This window comes from Anoplophora glabripennis, unplaced genomic scaffold (genome assembly GCF_000390285.2).
Source record: "Anoplophora glabripennis isolate ALB-LARVAE unplaced genomic scaffold, Agla_2.0 scaffold27, whole genome shotgun sequence".
NCBI lineage: Eukaryota > Metazoa > Arthropoda > Insecta > Coleoptera > Cerambycidae > Anoplophora > Anoplophora glabripennis.
In genome coordinates, this window is record NW_019416292.1 from 1,420,635 (window position 1) to 1,448,600 (window position 27,966).

The 27,966-nt window shown below is 31.1% G+C and overlaps 5 protein-coding genes across 8 annotated transcripts; all 5 read left to right on the top strand.

Annotated features, from left to right (window-relative positions):
- Positions 1–3,722: 3,722 nt before the first annotated feature.
- On the top strand, positions 3,723–11,838 carry LOC108910463 (fatty acid binding protein 1-B.1-like). Of its 2 annotated transcripts, XM_018715073.2 has the most exons (5): positions 3,723–3,838; positions 3,962–4,128; positions 4,310–4,414; positions 4,963–5,029; positions 11,820–11,838. In XM_018715073.2, exons 1-4 carry the CDS (start codon positions 3,769–3,771, stop codon positions 5,023–5,025), a joined length of 405 nt encoding a protein of 134 aa, XP_018570589.1. In that variant the 5' UTR covers positions 3,723–3,768; the 3' UTR covers positions 5,026–5,029; positions 11,820–11,838. The 2 variants fall into 2 exon arrangements, with proteins under 2 accessions (XP_018570589.1, XP_018570581.1); XM_018715065.1 differs by lacking the exon at positions 11,820–11,838 and having other exon boundaries at positions 4,963–5,096.
- LOC108910489 (fatty acid binding protein 1-B.1-like) lies at positions 6,387–8,313 on the top strand. Its single transcript, XM_018715097.1, has 4 exons — positions 6,387–6,501; positions 6,625–6,788; positions 6,991–7,095; positions 8,183–8,313. The coding sequence occupies exons 1-4, from the start codon at positions 6,432–6,434 to the stop codon at positions 8,243–8,245; spliced, it is 402 nt and encodes a 133-aa protein (XP_018570613.1). The 5' UTR covers positions 6,387–6,431; the 3' UTR covers positions 8,246–8,313.
- Positions 10,254–11,903, top strand: LOC108910481 (fatty acid-binding protein, liver-like). Its single transcript, XM_018715085.1, has 4 exons — positions 10,254–10,365; positions 10,489–10,655; positions 10,823–10,927; positions 11,753–11,903. Exons 1-4 carry the CDS (start codon positions 10,296–10,298, stop codon positions 11,813–11,815), a joined length of 405 nt encoding a protein of 134 aa, XP_018570601.1. The 5' UTR covers positions 10,254–10,295; the 3' UTR covers positions 11,816–11,903.
- Positions 11,904–14,698: 2,795 nt separating this feature from the next.
- On the top strand, positions 14,699–15,585 carry LOC108910036 (fatty acid binding protein 1-A, liver-like). Its single transcript, XM_018714531.1, has 4 exons — positions 14,699–14,814; positions 14,930–15,096; positions 15,345–15,452; positions 15,518–15,585. Exons 1-4 carry the CDS (start codon positions 14,745–14,747, stop codon positions 15,575–15,577), a joined length of 405 nt encoding a protein of 134 aa, XP_018570047.1. The 5' UTR covers positions 14,699–14,744; the 3' UTR covers positions 15,578–15,585.
- A 4,166-nt stretch (positions 15,586–19,751) lies between these two features.
- LOC108909883 (fatty acid-binding protein, liver-like) lies at positions 19,752–24,224 on the top strand. Of its 3 annotated transcripts, none has more exons than XM_023453930.1 (4): positions 19,752–19,867; positions 19,983–20,149; positions 20,398–20,505; positions 24,058–24,224. In XM_023453930.1, the coding sequence occupies exons 1-4, from the start codon at positions 19,798–19,800 to the stop codon at positions 24,115–24,117; spliced, it is 405 nt and encodes a 134-aa protein (XP_023309698.1). In that variant the 5' UTR covers positions 19,752–19,797; the 3' UTR covers positions 24,118–24,224. The 3 variants fall into 3 exon arrangements, with proteins under 3 accessions (XP_023309698.1, XP_018569853.1, XP_018569838.1); XM_018714337.1 differs by lacking the exon at positions 24,058–24,224 and adding an exon at positions 20,571–20,638; XM_018714322.2 differs by lacking the exons at positions 19,752–19,867; positions 19,983–20,149; positions 20,398–20,505 and adding exons at positions 23,113–23,230; positions 23,325–23,491; positions 23,889–23,996 and having other exon boundaries at positions 24,058–24,172.
- The last annotated feature ends 3,742 nt before the right edge of the window (positions 24,225–27,966 follow it).

Genomic DNA, 27,966 nt, shown 5'->3' on the forward strand with positions numbered 1-27,966 from the left:
GAGGACAGACAGACCGTCAGTCGACATTTAGGCAGAGAGTGGCACCAGTGGTGTTTCAAAAATTAGTAACACGTTTCTATAATTTTCTTTGGTGTATCTCATTTGCTGACAACAGTTGTACATTTACCCAAGTTCTGAATGACCCTGTATATGATTCTCTGTAGTGATCTAAATTATGAATTCAAGGAGAACCTATTTTACTTTTTGTCCTTCCAAGATGAATTTTACTGTTTGAATCGTAGAGTGAATCACGTAATCATCTACAGTGATTGGATAATTATACTAATGCAACATTATTTTGGCATTAGTATAATTACAGGTTCCGTTTTTTAAAGGAATTGTCATTGTACTATTATTTACAATTGCTTTTAAGTAGAAAAATATTCATATGCAAAAGCATTATTATTATTTCAAGAACAACTAGTCTTTTGGAATAATAAAGTAGAAAGTTATAGTTTTAAGGTATAAAGTCTTACTTTAAATTGCAATTTCAGCTAACGTGATTTTAAAATGGAACGTTTGTTTTAATTTCAGTGTAAGTTAGTTTCAGAAAGTGCTGTCCTCATAAAATTAACCACTCACTGATAAATCATCGTCGAATGATTCAACTCTGATAATAATTATTTATAGTAATATGAAACAATACTTAAAAGCTTATTAAAAAATTGTGTTTCATTTAAAAAGCTCTCCTGCAATTCATGCTTTTACGTAAGTGAAGTATATTTGATGTGTTCTCTTATCTTCGAATCAGCCAATCAATAAAAGGAGGATAAGTCACAGCAAAATAGATTACAACAAATTTAAATTGTGATCTTATCACCAAATCCCCAAGTAGAGCAGAATTTCATGGATTAAAAGTAAAAAACAAACTGTTCTTCTAGACTATCACCGCTCTTTGAAGAATTTTTCTGGCGGAAATCAGAAAATAGCTTAAATAATCATTTCACAGCTCCCAGTTGCTAGCAATGTATTCTTGCATATTATTTCACATATAAGGCTATTCCTTTAAAATAAACATAATTGTTTAATTTATGGTATACAGTAAAATATATCTTTTGTTGTAATAATGAACAAATAAGAGAAAATATATTGTACTGTAAATATTTACATGGTCTCGCCCTTAATATTTTGCAATTTATTAACGGCAATGAATCACATAACAAACATTTGTATTTTTTTTTTTATTATAATCAAAAATTTCTAAACTTTTTTTCAGGTCTTTAAACGTTCTATGGATGGAAAATCCCTCTCAGCCAGTCGTATCTACAAGAAGATTTAAAACACCTTATTTTATTATGTGAAGAAATTAAGAACATTTTAAACATTTTGTATAATAAAGTTCATAATAAGCTATTATAGTCCAGGCGTTATCTGTTTCGGTTTGGCTAAAACGCATATGATCGGAGATTTTTGCTTTAACGGCTTCTAAATAACATCAGAAATGATATTTTTTCTATGCAAATAAAAAAAAACGTGGGCTTAATTTTTATTGCAAAAAAGTATAAAAAAATAATAAAAACATCATTTTTTTCTTGGATTTCTCAGCGACAACTTAGCAACTATTCATTTTAGACAAAAATGGAAAAGGAAAAAAAGTTTTGTAATTAAATTTTGATCAGAGTTAGTTGCAATTCGAAACAATAATTATTGTTATTGCTAAAATCGAAAAAAATAATTTTTACATAATACCTAATTGTTTAATTTTTTTTTAATTAAAAATCTAAAGCCTTTGAATACTTGAAAATTTCACCACAAAAAGAAGAGCTCTCAAGCTTCAAAATGATTTTTGAAAAATTCAAATCGGACGATTAGGTGAACTGTGGTGATTGTTTAAACATTGTCGCAATTTTCACGCTTATAAACAATTGCAATAATTTAATGTTTTTTTCAATTTTTTTTTAATTTTAAAATATGGTTTGAAAGTACTCGGAAAGACGAATATTAAAAAAAAAACTGATAATCCGCCCATTATTTTCGGAGTTATAGCCCGTTAATTAACCCTTATTTACAGTAAAACTATAAGGGTATAAGGGCTGTTTTTTGAACTAATAGGTTTGCCTTTTCGAGTACTTTCCAGATATAAATTTTCAAAATTTGCAATCACGGGCGTCCCATTTAAAATGTCACTCAAAGATATTCAAGACCGCGTGAAATCAATGAAATATCGAGTTCAAGAATGCTCTGAGTATTGCACCCATTGCGAAGGGCAAATGTGTAAAAATGCTTACAAAATAGTGGAACTAGACAAGAGTCAACAACAAGAGAAAATGATATTTTGCAGTCGCAGGACGAGTAAATCGACGACGAAATAGATTGAGATAAAACTGATGAGGCATGTGAAAAATCACCAACTAGTAAAAGAATTAGATTAGATTAAATGTAAATAAAAATTGAAATAAATAGTTTAAAATTTGAAAAATCATGAAAAGTGTGTACTGTTTATTGAAGTATCCAAAAGATTCTTTTACTTTTTTATATAAATAAACAATAAATTTTAGATAAATATTTTAAANAACTATAAATTAATAGCAATTTTCAGTTGTTTATTTAAATAATTATTGTTTAAACAATTTTATAATATTTAAACAAACTTACTAGTATTACCTGGTGCAACATGCACCAATTTTGGTCGTGAATATTAACATAGAATTAAATAAACATAATAAATTAATCATTTTTTAAAATAACTGTTTATCGGCATGTCAAAAGTTCAATAATCAATAATAAAAGGTAGTTGAAAACATGATAATTGAATTTTTTAAGCTGAGATCGATATCGCCGAGAAATCCAAGAAAAAAATGATTTTTTTGCTATTTTTTTATACTTTTTTGCAATAAAAATTAAGCCCACGTTTTTTTTATTTGCATAGAAAAATTATCATTTCTGATGTTATTTAGAAGCCGTTAAAGCAAAAATCTCCGATCATATGCGTTTTACCTAAGTATACACTTTTTAAAACAGATACCGCCTGGACTATTATACGCATTTTATTTTCCTTGTGATTCAATAATTCCAATGTTGCATTTTTTATCAAATTTACTCGGGCAAAAAAACTAATCCTTTTTGTCTCAAATATAGCTGGCCGAGGTCCAATTTACTATAATTTATTTCAACTATAAATAAATAAATTAATCGTAAAATAGTTTTGACGCTAATATTAGCAATATTTCGAAATTTTTGAAAAAATATTGTTTGATCGATAGTGTTTCATGAATAGTAATATGTTTTATTAATATTTCTTTGGTGAATTACATTTGTTCAGATCAGCTGTACACTAACTAGGTGACCCTATACAGGTTTATTCAGAACTTATCCAAAAAAAAAATGTATGTACAGCGAACTCTTACAAATACTAAAAAAGAAATCAAAATCGAAAATGATTTACAAATACACTTCTGCACGGTACTGGAAACTGGTCCACTCTGTAAAAACTGACCATGCACAAGGGATAGCATGCAGTTGGCGACCGGCTTTCCGGCAAAGTGTAATAAAATATGAACGGACAAAAAATTGAAAGAATTTCTTTCCCAAAGAAAGAAATAAATGTTGTAAGTCCTATTTTATATCAGCAAATTCAACTGCTATTGCCATTGGAACAAATTTTTATACATTTCAAATGATTTGAGAAAGATTAGATGTAAGATTACAACAAATTTAAATAGTGCTCTTATCGCGAAATCCTTAAGTAGAGTAGAATTTCGTCGATTAGAATTGCTTATAAAAGACAAATCTTGTTTTAGAATACTGCAGTAATATTTAGTTGGTGAAATGTCTAAGTTAGTCGGAAAGTATCAGCTCGCGGAAAACAAAAATTTTTATGAATTTTTGTTAGAACTCGGTAAGTAATGTTGACACTTCATTGGGTAATAAATAATAGTATACATTTGGTGTTATAATATTTTTTTTAAATAAAAATGTGCGTTTGAAACTTTTATTCCAAAAAGGAATCACTATATTTCAGGTGTGCCTGAAGATAAAGCAAAAGGAGCAAAGGAAATTAAGGGAACTATTGAAGTTAAAGTAGATGGAAATAAAGTGACTCTAGTAAACGATTCTCCTCCACATGTTACCGATTTTATAATTGGTCAAGAAGTTGAGGAAAAGATTACGGATGAAACAGTACTTAAGGTAAGTACCCAATTGGTGAAAAATAATATTTGCGTCATAAAATAATAGTTTATTTTTTAAAAATGTGATACGCTAAACAAGTTAATCGATATTTCACGATTCACTTGCGTGCACTGAAAAAAGTAATGAGTTAAATTTAATAAAATGTTTCTTCTAATACTCTTTATGTTTTATGTATTAGAGCACTGCGTCCTTAAATGGTAACGTCCTGACAATTTCATCTATAAAGGATGGCAAGCCTTCAGGAAATAGGACACTTACATTCTCCGACAGTGGACTGGAGATGGTAAGCCTAAAAACTTAAACATATAAGTCGGAATAATCTCAATTTGCATCACGTAACGTGAACAGATTTTTCTAAAAAAAAAGTATCTTATTATTAGCAAAAAACCTTTGCATACATAGACTTCTGGTATAAAATAATATTGTGTGTTTCATTTGCTTAGATTTAAAAAAAAATCCAATTAAATAAATTTAAATATATTTAAAATAACGTAAAAAACAAATTTTTCTACTAGACTATAACTCTATTTGAAGAATTTTTGTAGCGGATACCAGAAAATAATTTTTGTGGATCAATTAACAATATCCAGTTGCTAGCAATGCCCTTTTGAATGATATTTCACATTAAAGGCTGTTGCCTAGAAATAAATAAATGTACTTTTTTATTTTATCGTATATGGTAGAATAAATTTTTTCTTATAATAGTGAACAAATAATAGAAAATATATTGGCCTCTAATAATGACAAAATCCCTTAATATGTATATTAAAGTATAAGTATAAGTAAATATCCATGTTCTTGCTATAATCAAAACTTTATAACTTTCTTCAGGTCATCAAAGATTCTAAGGATGGAAAACCCCTCTCAGCCACTCGTATCTACAAGAGGATTTAAAACACTTTATTTTATTCTGTGAAGAAAATAGAAATTTAAAAATTTTATATAATAAACTTTATAATGAGCTATTAAGACTTATTTTACTTTCCTTGTATGACGAATGATTTAAAACTTTTGCATTTCTCTTCAAATTGTCTCGGGTAAAAAGAAACTAATCCTTGTTTTCTCAAATCAAGGTCCATTTGTTGGTGCGCTCTATTAATTATTACCGGTTGCGACCTATTAGAGTGCCACTTGTGACCTCAACTGAAATCTCTCCTATGATTTATCGCTCTCATTTTCCGGTCTAAATTAAATAAAACTTAGAAAATACTATTAAGAATCTCAGTCCATGAACGTAAATCACCAGATATATCTGAAAATAACGGGAATTTCCTCTCGTACCGTACATTATACTCCTCTATAGCGACATGTTTCCCTCTTATAACTAATTAGTAAGGGGATATAAATTTCCCAGTAATTTTAAACTAAAAATCCTTATAACTAATTAGTTTAGTTTGGCAGTTAAGTATAAATAGTATCCTGACATTCTACACGTTAATAACAGAAATGTAACGAATTGTTGGTTGCAATGTAATAAGATCGAAGGACATCAGGATGTTTCGAGTATAAAATTTCTTTAGTTTATTTTACATCTGTCTAAAGTAGAGAAAAAAACGACAAGAAAGACAATGAAGAATAAAATGTTTGCTATAGTGTGCAGATCTAGCTAAAGTGGAATCTAATATAATTTAGTTCTACTATAAACAAGTTAATCGTGAGTGAGTAAATCGTATTTCCAAACAATTTTTGAAAAAATATTGTTTGATCGGTGGTGTTTGGGAATTGGGAATAGTAATATGTCTTTTTAATATTTTTCTTTGGTGTTTCACATTGGATGAGATGACTATCTGAAACGAACTATGAATTCAAGGAATTGCTACTGCGAATAATAATTGCGTTAGGTAGAAAAATATTCATATGCGAAAAGTTTTGGAATAATAAAGCAGAAAAATATAGTTTTAAGGAATAAGTCTTACGTTAAATTGTAGACGAACTATATTGTACTGCAATTTCAGCAAACGCGATCTTAAAATGAAATCTTTATTTCACTTTCAGTGCAAACCCTGCTTAATCACTTATAAATCGTCCGTATTCAAAGTTACATTAAAATGTACTTCAAGGTTTTTAAAGAATTTGCTGTATCTTCAAATCAGACTATCAAATAAATGAAAAATCGTTGAGTCACAACAAAATTTTATACATTCCAAATGTTTTCAGAAAGATTACATGTGAGATTACAACAAATTTGCTCTTAGTGCTCTTATCGCGCGATCCTCAAATAAAGTAGAATTTCATTGATTAGAATTGCTTATAAAAGACGAATCGTGTTCTAGTAACCACAGTGATATTTAGTTGTTAAAATGGCTAAGTTACCAGGAAAGTACGAGCTCGCGGAAAACAAAAATTTTTATGAATATTTGGTGGAACTCGGTAAGTAATGTTGATAATTCATTGGGTAATAAATAATAGTATACATTTGGTGTTATAATATTTTTTTTAAATAAAAATGTGCGTTTGAAACTTTTATTCCAAAAAGGAATCACTATATTTCAGGTGTGCCTGAAGATAGAGCAAAAAATGCAAAAGAAGTTAAGGGAACTCTTGAAGTTAAAGTAGATGGAAATAAAGTGACTCTAGCAAACGATAATCCTCCACATACTACCGATTATATAATTGGTCAAGAAGTTGATGAAAAGATGGGGGAAGCAGTACTTAAGGTATTAAACACCCAACTGGTGAAAAATATAATGTTTGCGTTATAAAATAGTAGTTTATTTCGTAAAAATGTGACGACACATAAAACAAGCTAATCAGTATCTGAAAATACTCACTTGCATTGCCTTTTATGCATGCACTGAGAAAGATAATGAGTTAAGTTTGATAAACCTTTTTTTATACTCTTTATACATTATGTTTCAGAGCACTGCGTCCTTAAATGGTAACGTCCTGACGATTTCAACCATAAGGGACGGCAAACCTTCAGGAACCAGGACTTATACATTCTCCGACAGTGGACTGGAAATTGTAAGTCTAAAAACTTAAACTTGAGAGAAGTATAAAAGGTCGAGATTGTAACTGTACAGATGCAGTAATTAAAAAACAAACAAATACGAATAATTTTTTATTAATAGGCTATGAATGTGCATATTTTTGGAGACAACTTCCTCAAATTTTCGAATTTAATCAAGTCTTTTTGGTATCATTCTTTTTTAATTCCGCAGCATTCTATAAATTCTATTAATTTTAAAGTTTTGTTTATAAATTTACAGTTTCTCGTATATTTTCAATTTTTTTCTAAATTAACGCTGAGAGAAAGGACAGTTTTGCATTTCGTGAGAACAATTGTCAATATTTATAGTTCAATTAATATTGAATAATTGAAAAAAAATAGTAGGTCAAGTCAAATGATATAGAATAAAGTTGTGTTTTAATTACGAATAAAAAAATTGGATATTTGCTTTTAAAAAATTGATTGTACGATGGATATTTTCAATTTTGAAAAAGTTATAGTTTTTAGTTTAATAAAAAATACTGAAGATTATTAGTTGTTTCGTTCTGTACACTTATAAGTCGGAATAATCTCTATTTCTTCTTTTCTAAAATAAACGTATTTTATTATTAGCAAAAACATATTTTGCATATACCTACAGATTTCTGGTGCCAAATAATAATGTGTTTCAGTTGCTTAGATTTAAAAAAAATTGAATGAAATAAATATATTTAACGTAAAAAACAAAGTTTTCTACTAGACTATAACTGTATTCGAAGATTTTTTACAGCGGAAACAAGAAAATAATTTGAAATAAATATACTTTTTTATTTTATCGTTTATGGTAGAATACATATATAAAGTCATCTGCGGACCAATGTTTATATGAACTTTTTGTCATAAAGTCATTCAAATAATTGTCTGTTGAATTTATTGTACACACTTAATTAACACCCTGTATAAGTATTGGTCTCTAATAACAGTATGGTCCCACTTTTAATATTTTGCGATTTTATTAACGACATAACCCTTTTTATATGAAATATTTGTAATTTTTCTTTTCAAAAATATCGAAATATATATATTCTTACTATAAATCAAAACTTTATAAACTTTTTTCAGGTCTTCAACAGCTCTAAGGATGGAAAATCCCTCTCAGCCAGTCGTATCTACAAGAGGATTTAAAACACTTTATTTTATTCTGTGAAGAAAATAGAAATTTAACAATTTTGTATAATAAAAGTTTATAATGAGCTGTTAGACTTATTTTACTTTCCTTTTATGACAAATGATAATTCGTCAAACTTTCTCGGGCAAAAAAACTAATCCTTGTCTTTACTTCTCAAATGAAGCTAGCCGAGGTCCATTTGTAGCTGCACTCTATTAATTTATCGGTGAATAGTTGCGACCTGCCCGAGCTCCACCTGTGACCTCAACTGAAATCTCTCCTATGATTTATCGGCCTCATTTTCCGGTCTAAATTAAATAAAGCTTAGAAAATACTATTAAGAATCTCAGTCCATGAACGTAAATCACTAGATATATCTGAAAAAAAAAAGGAATTCCTCTGGTGCCGAACATTATACTTCTTTGCAGCGACATGTCTCCCTCTTATAACTAATTGGTAAGGGATATATCCATAGAAAATTTCCCAGTAATTTTAGATTCACGTTGATATGGGCATTACCGAAAAAAAATGATAATTAGTTTAGTTTGGTAGTTGANCAAGGTCCATTTGTTGGTGCGCTCTATTAATTATTACCGGTTGCGACCTATTAGAGTGCCACTTGTGACCTCAACTGAAATCTCTCCTATGATTTATCGGCCTCATTTTCCGGTCTAAATTAAATAAAGCTTAGAAAATACTATTAAGAATCTCAGTCCATGAACGTAAATCACTAGATATATCTGAAAAAAAAAAGGAATTCCTCTGGTGCCGAACATTATACTTCTTTGCAGCGACATGTCTCCCTCTTATAACTAATTGGTAAGGGATATATCCATAGAAAATTTCCCAGTAATTTTAGATTCACGTTGATATGGGCATTACCGAAAAAAAATGATAATTAGTTTAGTTTGGTAGTTGAGTACAAATATGATCCTGACATTCTGTAGTTAATAAAAGAAAGGTAACGAATTGTTGGTTAGAATGTAATAAGATCCAAGGATATCGTCAGGATGTTCCGAATTTAGAAACAGATAAACTTGATTTTTTCCACTTTTTCTAGTACTGGCCAAAATAAAGAAAAAACAGCAAGTGACCTTTCCAAATATTTATTATAATAAAATGGTATAAAGTAGATATAGAATAGTGCAAAGTAAATGTAAAGTAGAGAAGAAAAAAATCGCTTGCTACACTCAATATATCCAGCTGAAATAGAATTAAAACTCTAATACAATTATTTATCACAGAATCAATTTGCTAAAGTCATTTGTGCATAAATGGCCTTTAAAGGATCAATGTTTTACAAAAATACCTGGAAATTATCAATATTGTTTGTTCAGTCGGTTAAAAAATTGGTAATAGTAACACGTTTCTTTAATTTTCTTTGGTGTATCATTTTATGACATCAGCTGTACATTTACCCAAGTTCTGAATGGGATCGATCCTTTGTAGTGACAATCTAGGATGAATTATTATGAATTCAAGAAAACCTATTTTGCTTTTTGTAAAGATCTACAACGACTGAATGATTATACTGATGCAACATTGTTTTACGATTTCTATAATTACAGTTTTGTGAGCACAGTTCCGTTTTTAAAGGAATTGCCATTGAAGTAATAATTAAGTTATAGTTTTAAGGAAAAAGTCTTGAGTTAAGTTGTAGATGAACTGAATATTGAACTCGAACCTGTAAAACAATTTCAGTTCGCTCGATTTTAAGCTGAAATGTTTATTTCACTTTCCGGTCTTCATAAAATTAATTATTGACAAATCATCTTCGAATGATTCATCCCTGATGATCTTAAAATATGCTATAAAGCTTTTTAAAGAAATGGATTTTATTTAAAAAGTTTTCCTGCAATTCATGGTTTTATATAAAGTTGATGAGTCACAACAAATTTTTATACTTACATTTAAAATTATTTAAGAAGGATTACATGTAAGGTTATAACAAATTTAAATAGTATTGTTATCGTCAAATCCTCAAATATACTAGAATGTCGTTGATTAGAATTGCTTATAAAAGATAAATCGTGTTCTAGAAGAGTGCAGTGATATTTAGTTATTAAAATGGCTAAGTTAGCAGGAAAGTACGAGCTCGTGGAAAATAAAAATTTTTACGAATATTTGTTGGACATTGGTAAGTAATGTTAACACTTCACTAGATAATATATATTAATACTATTTTGATATTGCAATATTATTTTTTATTATAAAAATGTGTGTTTTAAATTCGTGTTTTCAAAAAATAACAATATTTCAGGTGTGCCTGAAGATAAAGCAAAGAATGCAAAAGAAATTAAAGGAACTCTTGAAGTTAAAGTAGATGGAAACAAAGTAACTCTAGCAGACGATCATCCTCCACGAACCAGCGATTATATAATTGGCCAAGAAGTTGAAAACAAATGGGGGGATCAAGCAGTAATTAAGGTGAGTATCCAATTGGTGAAAAATAATATTTTCTTTACGAAATAATAATTTATTTAATCAGTATTTGAGAATACCCATTCATAACAACTTTTATGCGATCACTGGAAAAAGTAACGAGTTAAGTTTAATAAACCTTTTTTCTATACTCTTTATGTTTTATGTATTAGAGCACTGCGTCCTTAAATGGTGATGTCCTGACAATTTCGTCTTCAAGGGATGGCAAACCTGCAGGAACTAGGACTCTTACATTCTCCGACAGTGGACTGGAAATGGTAGGTCTAAAAACATAAACCTGAGAGAAATAGAAAATGTCGAGATTGTATGTAATTGTACAGGTGCAGTAAAAATTTTTGGAGACAACTTTCTCAAATTTTCAAATTCTACTACGATTGTTTTAATGTAGAAAAAAAGGACAGTTTTGCATTTCGTGGAAATAGTTTACCAGATTTTACAGTTCATTTAATATTGAATAATTGAAAAAAAATCGTAGTAGGCTGAATATTCGCAATTTAATAAATAAATTTAATAATAAATAGTTATAGTAGTAATGAAGATAATTTGTTTTTCGTGTTTGAATATTTATAAGTCTAAAAGGTCTAAAAAAACATATTTTATTATTAGCAAACTATATTTTCTATATAGCTAGATTTCTGGTATTAAAAAATATTGTTCCACTTCATTAGATAAGATTAAAAGAAAACTGTTGAAGTAACTATGTAAATACCTTTAAAATAAATTTAAAAAAATGTATGTTTAAGAATATTTGTAGAGGAAAAATTTAACATGTAAAATTACTTCACAACTTTCATTTGGTAGCAATGTTTTCTTGTATATTATTTCACATTAAAGGCTTCTGCTCTTAAATAAACATAACAATATATCATTCGTTGTAATAATGAACAGATAAGAGATAACATATAGTTCTCTAAATATGGTAACTCAATGATTCCACTTTTAATGTTTCGCATTTTTTTCAACGATAACAGTCCACTTCATCCATTACACGAATAATACAAATATTTATAATTTTTTAACCTCTTTTCAAAAATATTTAAATACGTTTTCGCTATAATAAAGAAATTTATGAACTTTTTCAGGCCTTCAATACTACTAAAGATGGAAAAGCCTTTGCAGCAAGCCGCATTTACAAGAGGATTTAAAACGCTTACCTTATTTTATTCAGTGGATGAAATAGAAACATTCTGTATATTAAAGTTTATAATGAGCCATTAGAATTATTTTACTTTCCTTCTGCGACAAACGTTACAAGATTTTTAACTGATGCATTTCTCGTTAAATTTTCTAGGGCAAAAAACTAATCCTTGTTGTCTCAAATCAAGTCGGCCGCGGTCCATTTGTTGGTGCACTCTATTAATTATCGGTGAAGCCAGCGCCACCTGTAACCCCAACTGAAATCTCTCCTATGATTTATCGGCCTCATTTTCCGGTCTAAATTAAATAAAGCTTAGAAAATACTATTAAGAGTCTCAGTCCATGCCCGTAAATCACCAGATATATCTGAAAATAACGGGAAGTTCCTCTCGTACCGAACATTATACTCCTTTGTAGCGACATGTTTCCCTCTTATAACTAATTGGTAAGGGGATATCTCTATAGAAAATTTCCCAGTAATTTTAGACTCAGGTAAATAAGGACATTACCGAAAAAACCTGATAACTAATTACTTTAGTTTGGTAATTAAGGATATTATATTGACATTCTATACGTTAATAAAAGAAAGGTAACGAATTGTTGGTTGGAATGTAATAAGATCCGAGAACATCATCAGGATGTTCCCAATTTGGAAACAGATAAACGGGATATTTCTTTTTTTTTTCATTTATTTTAGATCTGGCCGAAATAAAGAAAAAACAACAACTGACATTTCCAAATATTTATTATAATAAGCTTGTATAAAATAGATACAGAGTTGTATAAAGTATACAGGGTGTCCCAATTAAATCTTCCCATCTGGAAAATATCGCAATGCAATTAAAAAAAACTTGAGACACGTTGATTTTCATTTCAAGAGGGACAGGTGATGGCGTAAGTTTTGGTGTCTTGGAAGCTACCCCTTAGATGGGGACGTAAGATACCCTTAAACTTTAAATAGCACCCTGTGTTGAGTGACACCTCATTTTAAAGCTGTTTCAATTCTACTCAGGACGACATACAACTTTTTAAATTTTGTTTTAAATCATCACTTAAAGAATAAGACAAAATGAAAGAATGTTTGTTTAATTTCAGTGTTCAAATTGATTTCCGCCCGCTTCCATACAATAATAAAGCCTTTGTTCCACTTCCAAACGAACATTTCGAAGCATTTCGGGCGTTATTTGACGACATTCTTCAACAATTCGTGTTGCATAAATTTTCGACTTTAAGTGTCCCCATAAAAAAAAATCTAAGGGCGTTAGATCTGGCGATCTGGGAGGCCGCTCAATTGTACCTCAGCATTCTATTTTCAGTGATTAGGAAAGTTACATCTTGACATTAAAATCCGCGTGATAAAAAATTGTTTATCTCAAGATAAAACATTTAGATATAAAATTGGTTCATAGGTTCATATGAGGTAAAAGTTCAAATAATAAATCACTTAATAATCTTCCCAATATTAGTCATTGATTGAAAACCATTGATAAGATTTTTGAAGGTACATTAAACTGCTACTGTAATACTTAAAAATTGTTATTCATTATTTTGTTATGTAATAGCATGGCACAAAATAGGCATCAAAACATTTCAGTTCAGAAAACTAAAATAAAACGAAAATAAAAATTACTACATTGATAAAATTCCTCCTTGTATTAAAAAATATACAAGGTGATTTATAAGTTATCCAAAAGACTTTAGTTTTATAAGTTCCATTAAAAATAGAACCGATATCACCAAAAATGTTTATAGATAAGTTTTTTTACACCTGCTCCCTGACGGAACTTACTTTTTCCAATTTCTTTTGACAAATGCCTACTTATTTAGTATTACTGTGGGTTTTATACTGCTCTTATTATCGTGGTTTACTTTTTACTTCATTATTACAAGTGTTCAAAATGGCAACAAGATAAAATGTTTCAAGAATGTACGTATATAGACCTTTACCACGATGGTTCAACACGGAATCGTGGAAGAGATGCAGGTCATAGGAGCCCAAGTCATATTGTAGCAACCGAGGAGCCAATTTTAAATATCGTGGAAGGAAATTCCTGTATAAGTACAAAACAAATCGTTCGACAAGTGCCTGGAGTGTTCCAATAAAGTACATCTCTGTGAATGTGGCGTTTATTGTACGAGGCTATCATGTACAGGGTGTACTGTCATTAGTATCCGTTATGGGTTAGATTTTGTGAACGTGTTTCAACCAAATGTTCAAAAACTATTTGAATTGTTGTGAATTGTAGTTCTGAAAAAAAGTTCAACAAATTTATTCCCACAATACATACAGAACAGGACAAAATACTTCTTTAAATAGCCTTTTATTGACTGAAAGAATTTTTTTTTAGTTATTTGTGCCATAGTTATAGTTTTTCTGTTCATTTGTATATTTTGCTACTCGAGATTTTTTTTTAATAATTGCGGCAAAAGAAACAGTAACAGTTGTTTTTATGAAACAATTTGCGCCTGATTAAACATTTCACACTGAAATCTACTTGCTTACAAAAGACCACAACTTAAATAAAAATACGTTATGAAAATTGTGATAAACATAGTTCAACAAAACTAGATATATTAAACATAGGTATATCTAACAGTACGTGGTAGATACAAAGCAAACTGATACCTTTTGTCTATTTTGAATTAAATTTACAATGGGTTGTGTAGAATACAGTATTTAAATTTCCTTAACATTAGCAATTCACTTACCTGTTATTTTTATGGCAATTATTTGAGGATTAACCTTTGGATATGCGACATTGGCAATTATATTTTTGTATCTCGAACACCTTTGAACGCTGCAAAATATAATAAACACATTGGCGTTTTTTTGCTATCTGCCGTGCACTTTGTAATAATACGAAAAGTATAAATAAACTGGGGTTCGATTCCTAAACCCAGTTAGTTCGAGACGCACCCGCTGACATTACCACGAACATGGTGCAAATCACAGGCAAATACGAACCAGTAGAAAATATAAACGTCTACGAGTTCCTCGTTAAGATGGGTAAGAAATGATTTTAGTTTCTATTACCGTCTGTTCTGCATAATACTAATTGAGAGTGATGATTTCTTGGTGATGCAAAGCTTTACAAGCTACTGATGCAAAGTTTTTTCAATAGGCGTTCCGGAAGACGAAGCAAAGGCGAAAACTGAGAAGAAAAGTCCCTTTGAAATCGTGCTCGATGGAAATAAACTTCGTTTTACAAGCGGCTTAGCCATTAAGCCTGCAGAGTTTGTTCTTGGCGAGGAAGGAGAAGAAATACTGCCACCGGACATTGTTGTTAAGGTACGATTTTGTTTTAATAATTTTTTGTTTGATCTAATTTCAAGTAAAACATTTTGTTTCAAAATTTTATGAGCTGTGTGTCAATTCGTTATTTTTTAAGCGGAAGTGTGTATTAATTTCACATTTCTCAATTTTCACGTGAATTTTTTGCGTTTTTGATGATCTTTTTAGATTTATAATGGTAAACATCGACAGAGTCAAGGAAATAAAAATATAACGATTATTTGTATTTCTGTTTGTTGTTTCAGAGTATAGCGACTCTGGATGGTAACGTCATCACCGTCAAGTCATCAAAACCAGAAGTGGACTTAACTGGTTCCAGAACCCTAACATTCACCGATTCTGGATTGGAAATGGTAAGTTCTTCAAGTGCAGAACCAGTTCTTTTTAAATTCCTCTTATTATATATATATTTTTTTAGAAAATTGTCATCGACAAAGAAGGAGTGCCAGTAGCTATACGTAAATACAAAAGACTTTAAAAAGTATAGAAACCATGAGGGAGACCACATAGACTTTCGAGCTATATGTTAATTTAAAAATTGTATTTTTATGAAATAAATGTATTCTTATTGAATTTATCTTTTGTGTAGGTGTATGTTATATCTTAATTGTCGATCCTAGATATTGCGAGTGTAGTTCAATGCTGCACGGGACTTTATAATTGACCTAGAGCAAGCAATTACTCTAATAGTCCAGTCATTATAGCTTTCTTTCACAAACACAGAAAGATCTAGTTAACAATGAGGGTTGCTTTCGCTATGCAGCAAGAATAAAACGCTCACTCAACTGTAATAATAATGTATTTTATTGAAAACTAAGTTGTACAGAAAAAGACGTGTTGACGGGGTGAGTGTTCGTTGGAGTGTATGAGTCCGCATCTGGTCGCCGGTGCCAGCCCGCCGTAGACCCTTCCTGAAAGGTTGGTGCGCCCGGCGGCGCTTTTGACGTAATGCTTAAAATTTACAAATATCAGGTACATATGTTGTGTAAAATTCGAAAATGAATTTGTTTGTAAATTTCGGGTTGAAAGAATGTTAATTTCGTTAATACAATAGCTTCAATGCTCACGAATTTTCGCGTTACCCCAAATTAAAAAAAAGAATCATCTCGATACGTTCATTATTAACCGAGAAATGGCTAATTTTTCCGACTCCATCGATTTGAAGCCGCTCGATCAGCTTTCTGCTCGCAATCAGACGCGCAACGCGCATGCGCCGCATCGCTCGTTTGCTAAACCGAGTAATAGCACGTATCGCCGCTATCTTTTCTGCAATTAAATAGTTGAATTCATCTGAACGTTAATGTAGGACATGAAAATATAGCTCTTAATGTATACTCTCTCCAAATTTCCACAACGATTAAATAAAAAAATATTATCTCAGCTTCTAATCAACTTAGAACAACGATTTTTTTTTTAATTCGAAGAAAAATAATACCAACTAAACTATAGAGGTTCCTATTTCATTTTATAATATACCTATCTTAACAAATTAATAAATATTAACATTTTTTCAAAGTCATTTTTAAACAATTAAACTGTCAGTATATGCATATGTCAATACAACTATATAGGTACAAAAGCAATAAATGATCGAAGCTCTACAAAGCCTGTGAGGTTGGGAAAAATGAATTGAAAACAGCATCTTCTTAAATAACAAATTCCGCCAACGCCAAACTAATGAAGCTTTCGGGCTGAAATTTTTACCACCTATTAAGGGTGCAACGAGCTTAAAAAATCCTGAATTACAAGTGTTTTTGGGATGAAAATTGCATTAATTATTAGCAAAACTGCCATTTTCGACCTACCTTTTTTGTATTAACCATTTTTCGCTATGAATAACAGTTTTTTTACACGAGTCAAAAAACCACTTTTCCATAACTTTGACCATTGTTTAAATAAAGTTTCCTAACTAGTTTAGATTTTTTGATATTTTGTTTATAGCACGTTTAAGAACAATATTCCACAGAGAAACTTTTAATCGTATTTTTTTCCCCAAACAGACTGTTTCATGTCCTAAAATGACTGGACTTTATGAAGTCCACTCTAAGTCATCCCAAGGTCACCCAATGTCATCCCAAGGTCGAAAGTGGAGGGGGGGGGGGGTCTCAGCACCGGCTATAAAAACCTACTTATGTGTATTTTCCAAGATCGGGATACTTGTCTTTAATTTTTTTTGCAAGGTATNTTTCCCTCTTATAACTAATTGGTAAGGGGATATCTCTATAGAAAATTTCCCAGTAATTTTAGACTCAGGTAAATAAGGACATTACCGAAAAAACCTGATAACTAATTACTTTAGTTTGGTAATTAAGGATATTATATTGACATTCTATACGTTAATAAAAGAAAGGTAACGAATTGTTGGTTGGAATGTAATAAGATCCGAGAACATCATCAGGATGTTCCCAATTTGGAAACAGATAAACGGGATATTTCTTTTTTTTTTCATTTATTTTAGATCTGGCCGAAATAAAGAAAAAACAACAACTGACATTTCCAAATATTTATTATAATAAGCTTGTATAAAATAGATACAGAGTTGTATAAAGTATACAGGGTGTCCCAATTAAATCTTCCCATCTGGAAAATATCGCAATGCAATTAAAAAAAACTTGAGACACGTTGATTTTCATTTCAAGAGGGACAGGTGATGGCGTAAGTTTTGGTGTCTTGGAAGCTACCCCTTAGATGGGGACGTAAGATACCCTTAAACTTTAAATAGCACCCTGTGTTGAGTGACACCTCATTTTAAAGCTGTTTCAATTCTACTCAGGACGACATACAACTTTTTAAATTTTGTTTTAAATCATCACTTAAAGAATAAGACAAAATGAAAGAATGTTTGTTTAATTTCAGTGTTCAAATTGATTTCCGCCCGCTTCCATACAATAATAAAGCCTTTGTTCCACTTCCAAACGAACATTTCGAAGCATTTCGGGCGTTATTTGACGACATTCTTCAACAATTCGTGTTGCATAAATTTTCGACTTTAAGTGTCCCCATAAAAAAAAATCTAAGGGCGTTAGATCTGGCGATCTGGGAGGCCGCTCAATTGTACCTCAGCATTCTATTTTCAGTGATTAGGAAAGTTACATCTTGACATTAAAATCCGCGTGATAAAAAATTGTTTATCTCAAGATAAAACATTTAGATATAAAATTGGTTCATAGGTTTATATGAGGTAAAAGTTCAAATAATAAATCACTTAATAATCTTCCCAATATTAGTCATTGATTGAAAACCATTGATAAGATTTTTGAAGGTACATTAAACTGCTACTGTAATACTTAAAAATTGTTATTCATTATTTTGTTATGTAATAGCATGGCACAAAATAGGCATCAAAACATTTCAGTTCAGAAAACTAAAATAAAACGAAAATAAAAATTACTACATTGATAAAATTCCTCCTTGTATTAAAAAATATACAAGGTGATTTATAAGTTATCCAAAAGACTTTAGTTTTATAAGTTCCATTAAAAATAGAACCGATATCACCAAAAATGTTTATAGATAAGTTTTTTTACACCTGCTCCCTGACGGAACTTACTTTTTCCAATTTCTTTTGACAAATGCCTACTTATTTAGTATTACTGTGGGTTTTATACTGCTCTTATTATCGTGGTTTACTTTTTACTTCATTATTACAAGTGTTCAAAATGGCAACAAGATAAAATGTTTCAAGAATGTACGTATATAGACCTTTACCACGATGGTTCAACACGGAATCGTGGAAGAGATGCAGGTCATAGGAGCCCAAGTCATATTGTAGCAACCGAGGAGCCAATTTTAAATATCGTGGAAGGAAATTCCTGTATAAGTACAAAACAAATCGTTCGACAAGTGCCTGGAGTGTTCCAATAAAGTACATCTCTGTGAATGTGGCGTTTATTGTACGAGGCTATCATGTACAGGGTGTACTGTCATTAGTATCCGTTATGGGTTAGATTTTGTGAACGTGTTTCAACCAAATGTTCAAAAACTATTTGAATTGTTGTGAATTGTAGTTCTGAAAAAAAGTTCAACAAATTTATTCCCACAATACATACAGAACAGGACAAAATACTTCTTTAAATAGCCTTTTATTGACTGAAAGAATTTTTTTTTAGTTATTTGTGCCATAGTTATAGTTTTTCTGTTCATTTGTATATTTTGCTACTCGAGATTTTTTTTTAATAATTGCGGCAAAAGAAACAGTAACAGTTGTTTTTATGAAACAATTTGCGCCTGATTAAACATTTCACACTGAAATCTACTTGCTTACAAAAGACCACAACTTAAATAAAAATACGTTATGAAAATTGTGATAAACATAGTTCAACAAAACTAGATATATTAAACATAGGTATATCTAACAGTACGTGGTAGATACAAAGCAAACTGATACCTTTTGTCTATTTTGAATTAAATTTACAATGGGTTGTGTAGAATACAGTATTTAAATTTCCTTAACATTAGCAATTCACTTACCTGTTATTTTTATGGCAATTATTTGAGGATTAACCTTTGGATATGCGACATTGGCAATTATATTTTTGTATCTCGAACACCTTTGAACGCTGCAAAATATAATAAACACATTGGCGTTTTTTTGCTATCTGCCGTGCACTTTGTAATAATACGAAAAGTATAAATAAACTGGGGTTCGATTCCTAAACCCAGTTAGTTCGAGACGCACCCGCTGACATTACCACGAACATGGTGCAAATCACAGGCAAATACGAACCAGTAGAAAATATAAACGTCTACGAGTTCCTCGTTAAGATGGGTAAGAAATGATTTTAGTTTCTATTACCGTCTGTTCTGCATAATACTAATTGAGAGTGATGATTTCTTGGTGATGCAAAGCTTTACAAGCTACTGATGCAAAGTTTTTTCAATAGGCGTTCCGGAAGACGAAGCAAAGGCGAAAACTGAGAAGAAAAGTCCCTTTGAAATCGTGCTCGATGGAAATAAACTTCGTTTTACAAGCGGCTTAGCCATTAAGCCTGCAGAGTTTGTTCTTGGCGAGGAAGGAGAAGAAATACTGCCACCGGACATTGTTGTTAAGGTACGATTTTGTTTTAATAATTTTTTGTTTGATCTAATTTCAAGTAAAACATTTTGTTTCAAAATTTTATGAGCTGTGTGTCAATTCGTTATTTTTTAAGCGGAAGTGTGTATTAATTTCACATTTCTCAATTTTCACGTGAATTTTTTGCGTTTTTGATGATCTTTTTAGATTTATAATGGTAAACATCGACAGAGTCAAGGAAATAAAAATATAACGATTATTTGTATTTCTGTTTGTTGTTTCAGAGTATAGCGACTCTGGATGGTAACGTCATCACCGTCAAGTCATCAAAACCAGAAGTGGACTTAACTGGTTCCAGAACCCTAACATTCACCGATTCTGGATTGGAAATGGTAAGTTCTTCAAGTGCAGAACCAGTTCTTTTTAAATTCCTCTTATTATATATATATTTTTTTAGAAAATTGTCATCGACAAAGAAGGAGTGCCAGTAGCTATACGTAAATACAAAAGACTTTAAAAAGTATAGAAACCATGAGGGAGACCACATAGACTTTCGAGCTATATGTTAATTTAAAAATTGTATTTTTATGAAATAAATGTATTCTTATTGAATTTATCTTTTGTGTAGGTGTATGTTATATCTTAATTGTCGATCCTAGATATTGCGAGTGTAGTTCAATGCTGCACGGGACTTTATAATTGACCTAGAGCAAGCAATTACTCTAATAGTCCAGTCATTATAGCTTTCTTTCACAAACACAGAAAGATCTAGTTAACAATGAGGGTTGCTTTCGCTATGCAGCAAGAATAAAACGCTCACTCAACTGTAATAATAATGTATTTTATTGAAAACTAAGTTGTACAGAAAAAGACGTGTTGACGGGGTGAGTGTTCGTTGGAGTGTATGAGTCCGCATCTGGTCGCCGGTGCCAGCCCGCCGTAGACCCTTCCTGAAAGGTTGGTGCGCCCGGCGGCGCTTTTGACGTAATGCTTAAAATTTACAAATATCAGGTACATATGTTGTGTAAAATTCGAAAATGAATTTGTTTGTAAATTTCGGGTTGAAAGAATGTTAATTTCGTTAATACAATAGCTTCAATGCTCACGAATTTTCGCGTTACCCCAAATTAAAAAAAAGAATCATCTCGATACGTTCATTATTAACCGAGAAATGGCTAATTTTTCCGACTCCGTCGATTTGAAGCCGCTCGATCAGCTTTCTGCTCGCAATCAGACGCGCAACGCGCATGCGCCGCATCGCTCGTTTGCTAAACCGAGTAATAGCACGTATCGCCGCTATCTTTTCTGCAATTAAATAGTTGAATTCATCTGAACGTTAATGTAGGACATGAAAATATAGCTCTTAATGTATACTCTCTCCAAATTTCCACAACGATTAAATAAAAAAATATTATCTCAGCTTCTAATCAACTTAGAACAACGATTTTTTTTTTAATTCGAAGAAATATAGTACCAACTAAACTATAGAGGTTCCTATTTCATTTTATAATAATTACCTATCTAATCAATTTAATAAATATTAACATTTTTTCAAAGTCATTTTTAAACAATTAAACTTTCAGTATATGCATATGTCAATACAACTATACATATAGGTACAAAAGCAATAAATGGTCGAAACTCTACAAAGCCTGTGAGGTTGGGAAAAATGAGTTGTAAACAGCATCTTCTTAGATAACAAATTCCGCCAACGCCAAACTAATGAAGCTTCCAGGTTGAAATTTTTACGACCTATTAAGGGTGCAACGAGCTTAAAAAATCCTGAATTACAAGTGTTTTTGGGATGAAAATTGCATTAAATATTAGCAAAACTGCCATTTTCGACCTACTTTTTTTCTATAAACCATTTTTCGCTATGAATAACAGTTTTTTTACACGAGTCAAAAAAACACTTTTCCATAACTTTGACCATTGTTTAAATAAAGTTTCCTAACTAGTTTAGAGTAGATTTTTTAATATTTTGTTTATAGCACGTTTCCGAACAATATTCCGCAGAGAAACTTCTAATCGTATTTTTTCCCCAGGCTGTTTCATGTCCTATAATGACTGGACTTTATGAAGTCCACTCTCAGTCATCCCAAGGTCACTCAATGTCATCCCAAGGTTACCAATTGTCATGATGTCACTTTAAAGTCATTCAATGTCGAACGCCTCCTCCCATATGCAGAGGTCAAATAAAGGTCACCGTGACCTCTATCAATGTCATCCAGGTTATGGATGACGCCATCCAAGGTCATCCCAAGGTTACTCAATGTCATCCCAAGGTCGAAAGTGGAGGGGGGTCTCAGCACCGGTTATAATAACCTACTAAACAGTTTGCAGACATCTCCGAATGGATAAATACAGGTCCTGCATGGTTTTCAATGGAATCTTATACCATTCTTCCTGCAAAATAGTGGCAAGTTCAGGAGCATGATTCATATCTTACCCAAAAGACACTTTGGTGATAAATGCACCATTAAAAGTAAAACGGATATTGCCAAAGAAGTTACAATAAAATATTTACAGATTACGAGAAAAAATATTCGAAGTGATGTTATCTCTAAAATGAACTACGTAAATCAACTGTAGTTTATTTCCTTGCAGATAGCTTCAGCATTAACAAATTCCTATTTATTTAATATTACTGTGGTTTTTATAGTGCTCTTATTATCGTGGTTTATTGTTTATTTCTTTACTACAAGTGTTCAAAATGACTTACGTGTATCTATTCCGATCTATATTTGCTAAATATTCCCCACGTAATAGGTACTGTAGAAAATAGTATTTAATTTTGCTTAATGTCAACAACATCTACTTGCATGTTATTTTTCTAGCAACTATTTTAGGATTAACCTTTGATACGCGAGATCGACAGTAATATTTTTATATCACGCACACCTTTGTACGTCGCAAAATGTAATAAATACTTCAATGTATTTGCTATCTGCCGTGCACTTTGTAATAACACGAAAAGTATAAATAAACTGGGGTTCGATCCCCAAACCCAGTTAGTTCGAGACGCATACGCTGACATAACCACGAACATGGTGCAGATCACAGGCAAATACGAACCCGTAGAAAATGTAAACTTCTACGAGTTCCTCGTTAAAATGGGTAAGGATTGATTTCAGTCTCTATTACCGTTTGTTCTGCATAATTCTAATTGAGAGTAATGATTTCGTATTACTGATGCAAAGCTTTTCAATAGGCATTCCGGAAGACAAAGCAAAGGCGGGAAACGAGAAGAAAAATCCCTTTGAAGTCGTGCTCGATGGAAATAAACTTCGCTTTATAAGCGGCTTATCTAGTAAGCCTACGGAGCTCGTTCTAGGCGAGGAAGGAGAAGAAACACTGCCACTGAACACTGTAGTTAAGGTATGATTTATTTTTATTAACGTTTTATTTGATCTAATTTCAAGAAAAATGCCGTGTTTGAAAGCTGTGTAATGTTTTATTAAAAGGTAGACAATTGATTACTCAATTCAACCTTGAAATTATATGATGAGTTATAGTTATATCATTTCAAATCAGACAAAGTTGTAATAGATAAATACAATTGAAAACAGAACTTTGTTATTAACCTTATCTTATCGCTATAAACAGTGTTTTAATTTATTATTTTAAGTAGGTTAACTGTATTTGTATATGAAATCACATTACTCAATTTTTAAGTGAGTTTTTGCGTTTTTAATGATTAATTCATATTATAAACATCAAAAGCATCAAAGAGAATAAAAATACAACGATTATGTATTTCTGTTTGTCGTTTCAGAGCACAGCGACACTGGATGGCAATGTCATCACCGTCAAGTCATCAAAACCGGAAGGAGACTTAACTGGTTCCAGAACTCTTACATTCACCGATTCTGGATTGGAAATGGTAAGTTTTTCAATCGCAGAGACAGCTGTTTTCAAACCCTTTTATTATTTGATTTTTTAAGAAAATAGTCATCAATAAAGAAGGAGTGCCAGTAGCTATCCGCAAATACAAGAGACTTTAGAAAGTACATAATACATGAGGGAGACCACATGCAAGACTGTCGTAATATTTGTTAATTTAAATGATGTACAATGAAATTTTATGAAATTAATATATTCTTATTGAATTTTTTGTCTTCTTAATGAAAAGAGTGTAGGTGTATGCTATATCTTAATTGTCGGTGCTAGATATTGTGAGCGTAATTCAATGTTGCATTCATATAGTCCACAGAGTCAGAGTACCTACAGGGTAGATGTATGCTTTTAAAATTCGCGAGTATTATGAAAGCATACAATTATTTTTTGTAGATTGGTAGCACTGTCCTAGATATCTAGATATATAGGGTTTTACAAATATGTATATACCAGTCTATGCATTATAATGGGCGTCATATTGATAATGCAGATGATATTATTAATGCATTAATGCTCTAAATCTTATTTACCGTCATCTTCTAACAGCAATAATTCATATTCTAGCAATAACATTAATAATATCATCGACTTTAGTGAAACCGAAATTCTTTCGGCTTTAAAAAGAATTAAACCCAAAATGACTATTGGTCCGGATGGTGTTCCCGCGTTTCTGATAAGAGGCTGTGCTCAGATTTTTTCTCGTCCCTTAAAGAAATTATTCAACTTATGCCTAACAGTGTCGGTTATCTGATTTGTGGAAGCGTTCAAAAGTGTGTCCAATTTTTAAAAAGGGTGATAAATTCATTTCGTCATATCTCCATTATAAGTTATTTTTGTAAAGTTAAATATTACTGCACGACTATATTTATTATAACATCTCTAATATGATAATACCCTATCAGTATGGTTTTATGAAAGGACGTCCTACTGTCACTAACTTGATCAGTGTTACGCAATTTATAGCCGATTCTATAGACAACAATTTACAAACTGATGTCATATAAACTGACTTCAGCAAGGCGTTTGATAAGCATAATCACTCAATTTTACTCCAGAAACATGATATGTTTGGCGTATCAGGGGCCTTAATGAATTTCTTCAAATCTTATTTAGACAATAGAAAATAGTATACGTATAGTTTATAATGGATATAAATCGATTGAGTATGTCGCTACATCAGCAGATCCTCAAGGTTCCATTCTTGGACCTTTACTATTCATTATATTCATTAACGATTTAGTTTAGATGTAAATTTTCTTCTTTATGCCAATGATGTGAAAATATACATATCAGTTCGCAACATTAATGACTGTATTCAGCTTCAACGAAACCTTCTTAATATAAAATCTTGGTGTAATAATAACAGGCTAATGTTAACTATGGAAAAATGTAATGTCATGTATATTTCCATGCAAGGACAGTTTGATTGGTTCATGTACTATGTGGAGTGCTGACGATCTTATCAGTTTCAATAAAAAATTTGATAGCAATTTCTCGAGCTTTAGCTGATTGCTTTTTGATAGAATGACCATTTTACGAGTAATTTCACGGAATGGCTGATTATTATTTATTTATAGAATTTTGATCATCGAATTACAGAAAAAGCGAATTGTCCATTTATTTAATTCCACTTGTATGGGCTGACATCCATAGTAATAAATCTGCGTCATTGCACAACGATAATAAAACATTGATAAGATTAATCTATAAAAGCTTTCCAAAAGTGTTTGTCATTTCATAATTTACTATTTACAGATCCTTAGAAAATATGCAAACATCGAAAAATTCTGAACAGTAAACTCGAATGACAAATACATACTGATAATTTTTGTACTGTATATTACCTGCAAAATATTTTGAAACCTGTATCGAATTTGGTATCGTCCAAGGTCATATCCAAGTAGCATTAAAGTGATGGTAACTGATACTTTCGTAATTGGCACCAGATTATAACAACTTTGCTGGAAATATATTTTCATTTTTTACCAAGTAATAATTAAGTACATAATTAAGATATGATACAAGTTTTGCAATCTTCTTATGAAAACCACAGTAAAACACTACTAGGATCATATTCGATGCAAAGTAATAAATCATTGCCTGTCAAGGGATCCAGTGCAGTACGGTTTTAAGAGGTTTAGAAATTGAATAATTTCTTTATGCATTATGAAGCGGTGAAGGGATCAGTCCACGTCTGGCACCTCTGTCGCTACAAAAATTCCTGTATCCTCATAAACTATTAATTTAAAATGTAATATGTACTACATTTTACCTCTGTACGCGCCACTGTTGTTTATTTGTTTTTTGAAGGCGATCTCTGATTTACGACCAAGCTCGCCAGGTTAGTATTTGACTTATAACCGACCACTTCGTACACTCACTATACACATGGGCGACTACAGATAGTACCAGAACACAGTGCGTATGCGGCGGTATTTCAGATTTTACATTCAATTTCATTTTAAATTTAAATGGTTCATCTTACGCGTCCTAAAAATGATGACACGATTTTCCTTTGACAAAAGACCGACAACTTTTTCCATTGGAAATTTTTGAAGAATTTTGTACACAAATATTGTAATCAATAATAGTCCTCAATACATTTTACTCGAAAAAATAAGCCAACTCTGATTGTAACTAAATATTAAAATTACAACTTGGGTTCATTATTCATATAAGGTCTTGCAAATCATCATCATCATCAACTGCCCTGCATTGTTATCTACTTTATCTTAGGAATTATGTTCAGATGTATTTTTATCAGCTATTGCTGATTCCTAACGCATTGCGATAAAAATTGGTGGCGTGATATTGCTATTAATAATAAAATTATATTAATACTAAAATTTCTATAACTACAGTAACTTTACTTTACATTACACATGAGCATTCGAAAGAGGAAGTGGCTAAACACTACAATAAAACTATTAAATACAGATTACATCACGATAAAACTGAAATTTCTCATAAATGCTTACAAGCCATGTGACCGCCGAGCTTAGGCAACCAGTATTGCACGGCTGATACTGTCAAGTAAAACTCACTAAATCTTCAGCGTCATCACTAATAATGATTCGTTTACAACGAACAATGACAAACCGTTACGTTTACGCTCGAGATAGTGATAGCTGATTCGTTGAATAAAATCTCGTGAAAAATTATACCAATCATAATCATATTCATTAATATACCGAATTAGATCTTTAATTGCATGTCGTTTTTACATGGATGTTTCTATCGTGAATATTACGCTGACAAATTTTTCAGAAAATTATAACAAATCTTAACTAAATACTCTATACTCTATAGCTTTAATAATCGTTATAAAAACTTAAATTTTTGTTATATTCTTATAACTGTATGTAATAACGATAACACAGAGAAGAGAAAATATTTATATAAGTACCTATAAAAGAAGAAGTAAGGTTATTGTTCTGTATGTATAATAAAATCCTGATAAGTCCCCCAAACTATTGTGGATATGACACACACACACCAATATTGTACTGAATACTACTCTTCAGTACTTTTCACTTTAACTCTGCTTATGACCATTGAAATTGCTAGGTGTCTACTTTATTCATATAAGATCTTGCAAGCAATCATCGATGTTCATGCATTTTTATCTACTTTATCATCATGTTCATAACAACTATTATCATCTACAGCAGATTTCTAATGTACTGTGATATAAATCAATGGCGTGATATTGTTATTAAGAAAACAATGAAAGCATATTGACAGTAAAATTTCTGTGTCTCCTTTAGGTACATTAAAATGCGCATTCAAAGGAGTAGCTAAAAACTACAATAAAATTATTCAATACAGATCACGATAAGGGACTGCAAGTGAGCGAGATCGCATGATTATTTTTATAAAGTTGTACGTGATTCTCGTATCTTTATGTAAATCTAACAGTATTGCATTTAAACCTAGTTTGATGCTTACTTAATACA

Bases quoted from the DNA above. Each gene is read 5' to 3' on its own strand.
- LOC108910463 (XM_018715073.2), top strand. From the start codon at position 3,769: ATGTCTAAGTTAGTCGGAAAGTATCAGCTCGCGGAAAACAAAAATTTT. The intron at 4,129-4,309 runs GTAAGTACCCAA...TTTATGTATTAG, and splicing joins CGGATGAAACAGTACTTAAG to AGCACTGCGTCCTTAAATGG. The intron at 4,415-4,962 runs GTAAGCCTAAAA...AACTTTCTTCAG, and splicing joins CCGACAGTGGACTGGAGATG to GTCATCAAAGATTCTAAGGA.
- LOC108910489 (XM_018715097.1), top strand. From the start codon at position 6,432: ATGGCTAAGTTACCAGGAAAGTACGAGCTCGCGGAAAACAAAAATTTT. The intron at 6,502-6,624 runs GTAAGTAATGTT...ACTATATTTCAG, and splicing joins TGAATATTTGGTGGAACTCG to GTGTGCCTGAAGATAGAGCA. The intron at 6,789-6,990 runs GTATTAAACACC...ATTATGTTTCAG, and splicing joins TGGGGGAAGCAGTACTTAAG to AGCACTGCGTCCTTAAATGG.
- LOC108910481 (XM_018715085.1), top strand. From the start codon at position 10,296: ATGGCTAAGTTAGCAGGAAAGTACGAGCTCGTGGAAAATAAAAATTTT. The intron at 10,366-10,488 runs GTAAGTAATGTT...ACAATATTTCAG, and splicing joins CGAATATTTGTTGGACATTG to GTGTGCCTGAAGATAAAGCA. The intron at 10,656-10,822 runs GTGAGTATCCAA...TTTATGTATTAG, and splicing joins GGGATCAAGCAGTAATTAAG to AGCACTGCGTCCTTAAATGG.
- LOC108910036 (XM_018714531.1), top strand. From the start codon at position 14,745: ATGGTGCAAATCACAGGCAAATACGAACCAGTAGAAAATATAAACGTC. The intron at 14,815-14,929 runs GTAAGAAATGAT...TTTTTTCAATAG, and splicing joins CGAGTTCCTCGTTAAGATGG to GCGTTCCGGAAGACGAAGCA. The intron at 15,453-15,517 runs GTAAGTTCTTCA...ATATTTTTTTAG, and splicing joins CCGATTCTGGATTGGAAATG to AAAATTGTCATCGACAAAGA.
- LOC108909883 (XM_023453930.1), top strand. From the start codon at position 19,798: ATGGTGCAAATCACAGGCAAATACGAACCAGTAGAAAATATAAACGTC. The intron at 19,868-19,982 runs GTAAGAAATGAT...TTTTTTCAATAG, and splicing joins CGAGTTCCTCGTTAAGATGG to GCGTTCCGGAAGACGAAGCA. The intron at 20,506-24,057 runs GTAAGTTCTTCA...TGATTTTTTAAG, and splicing joins CCGATTCTGGATTGGAAATG to AAAATAGTCATCAATAAAGA.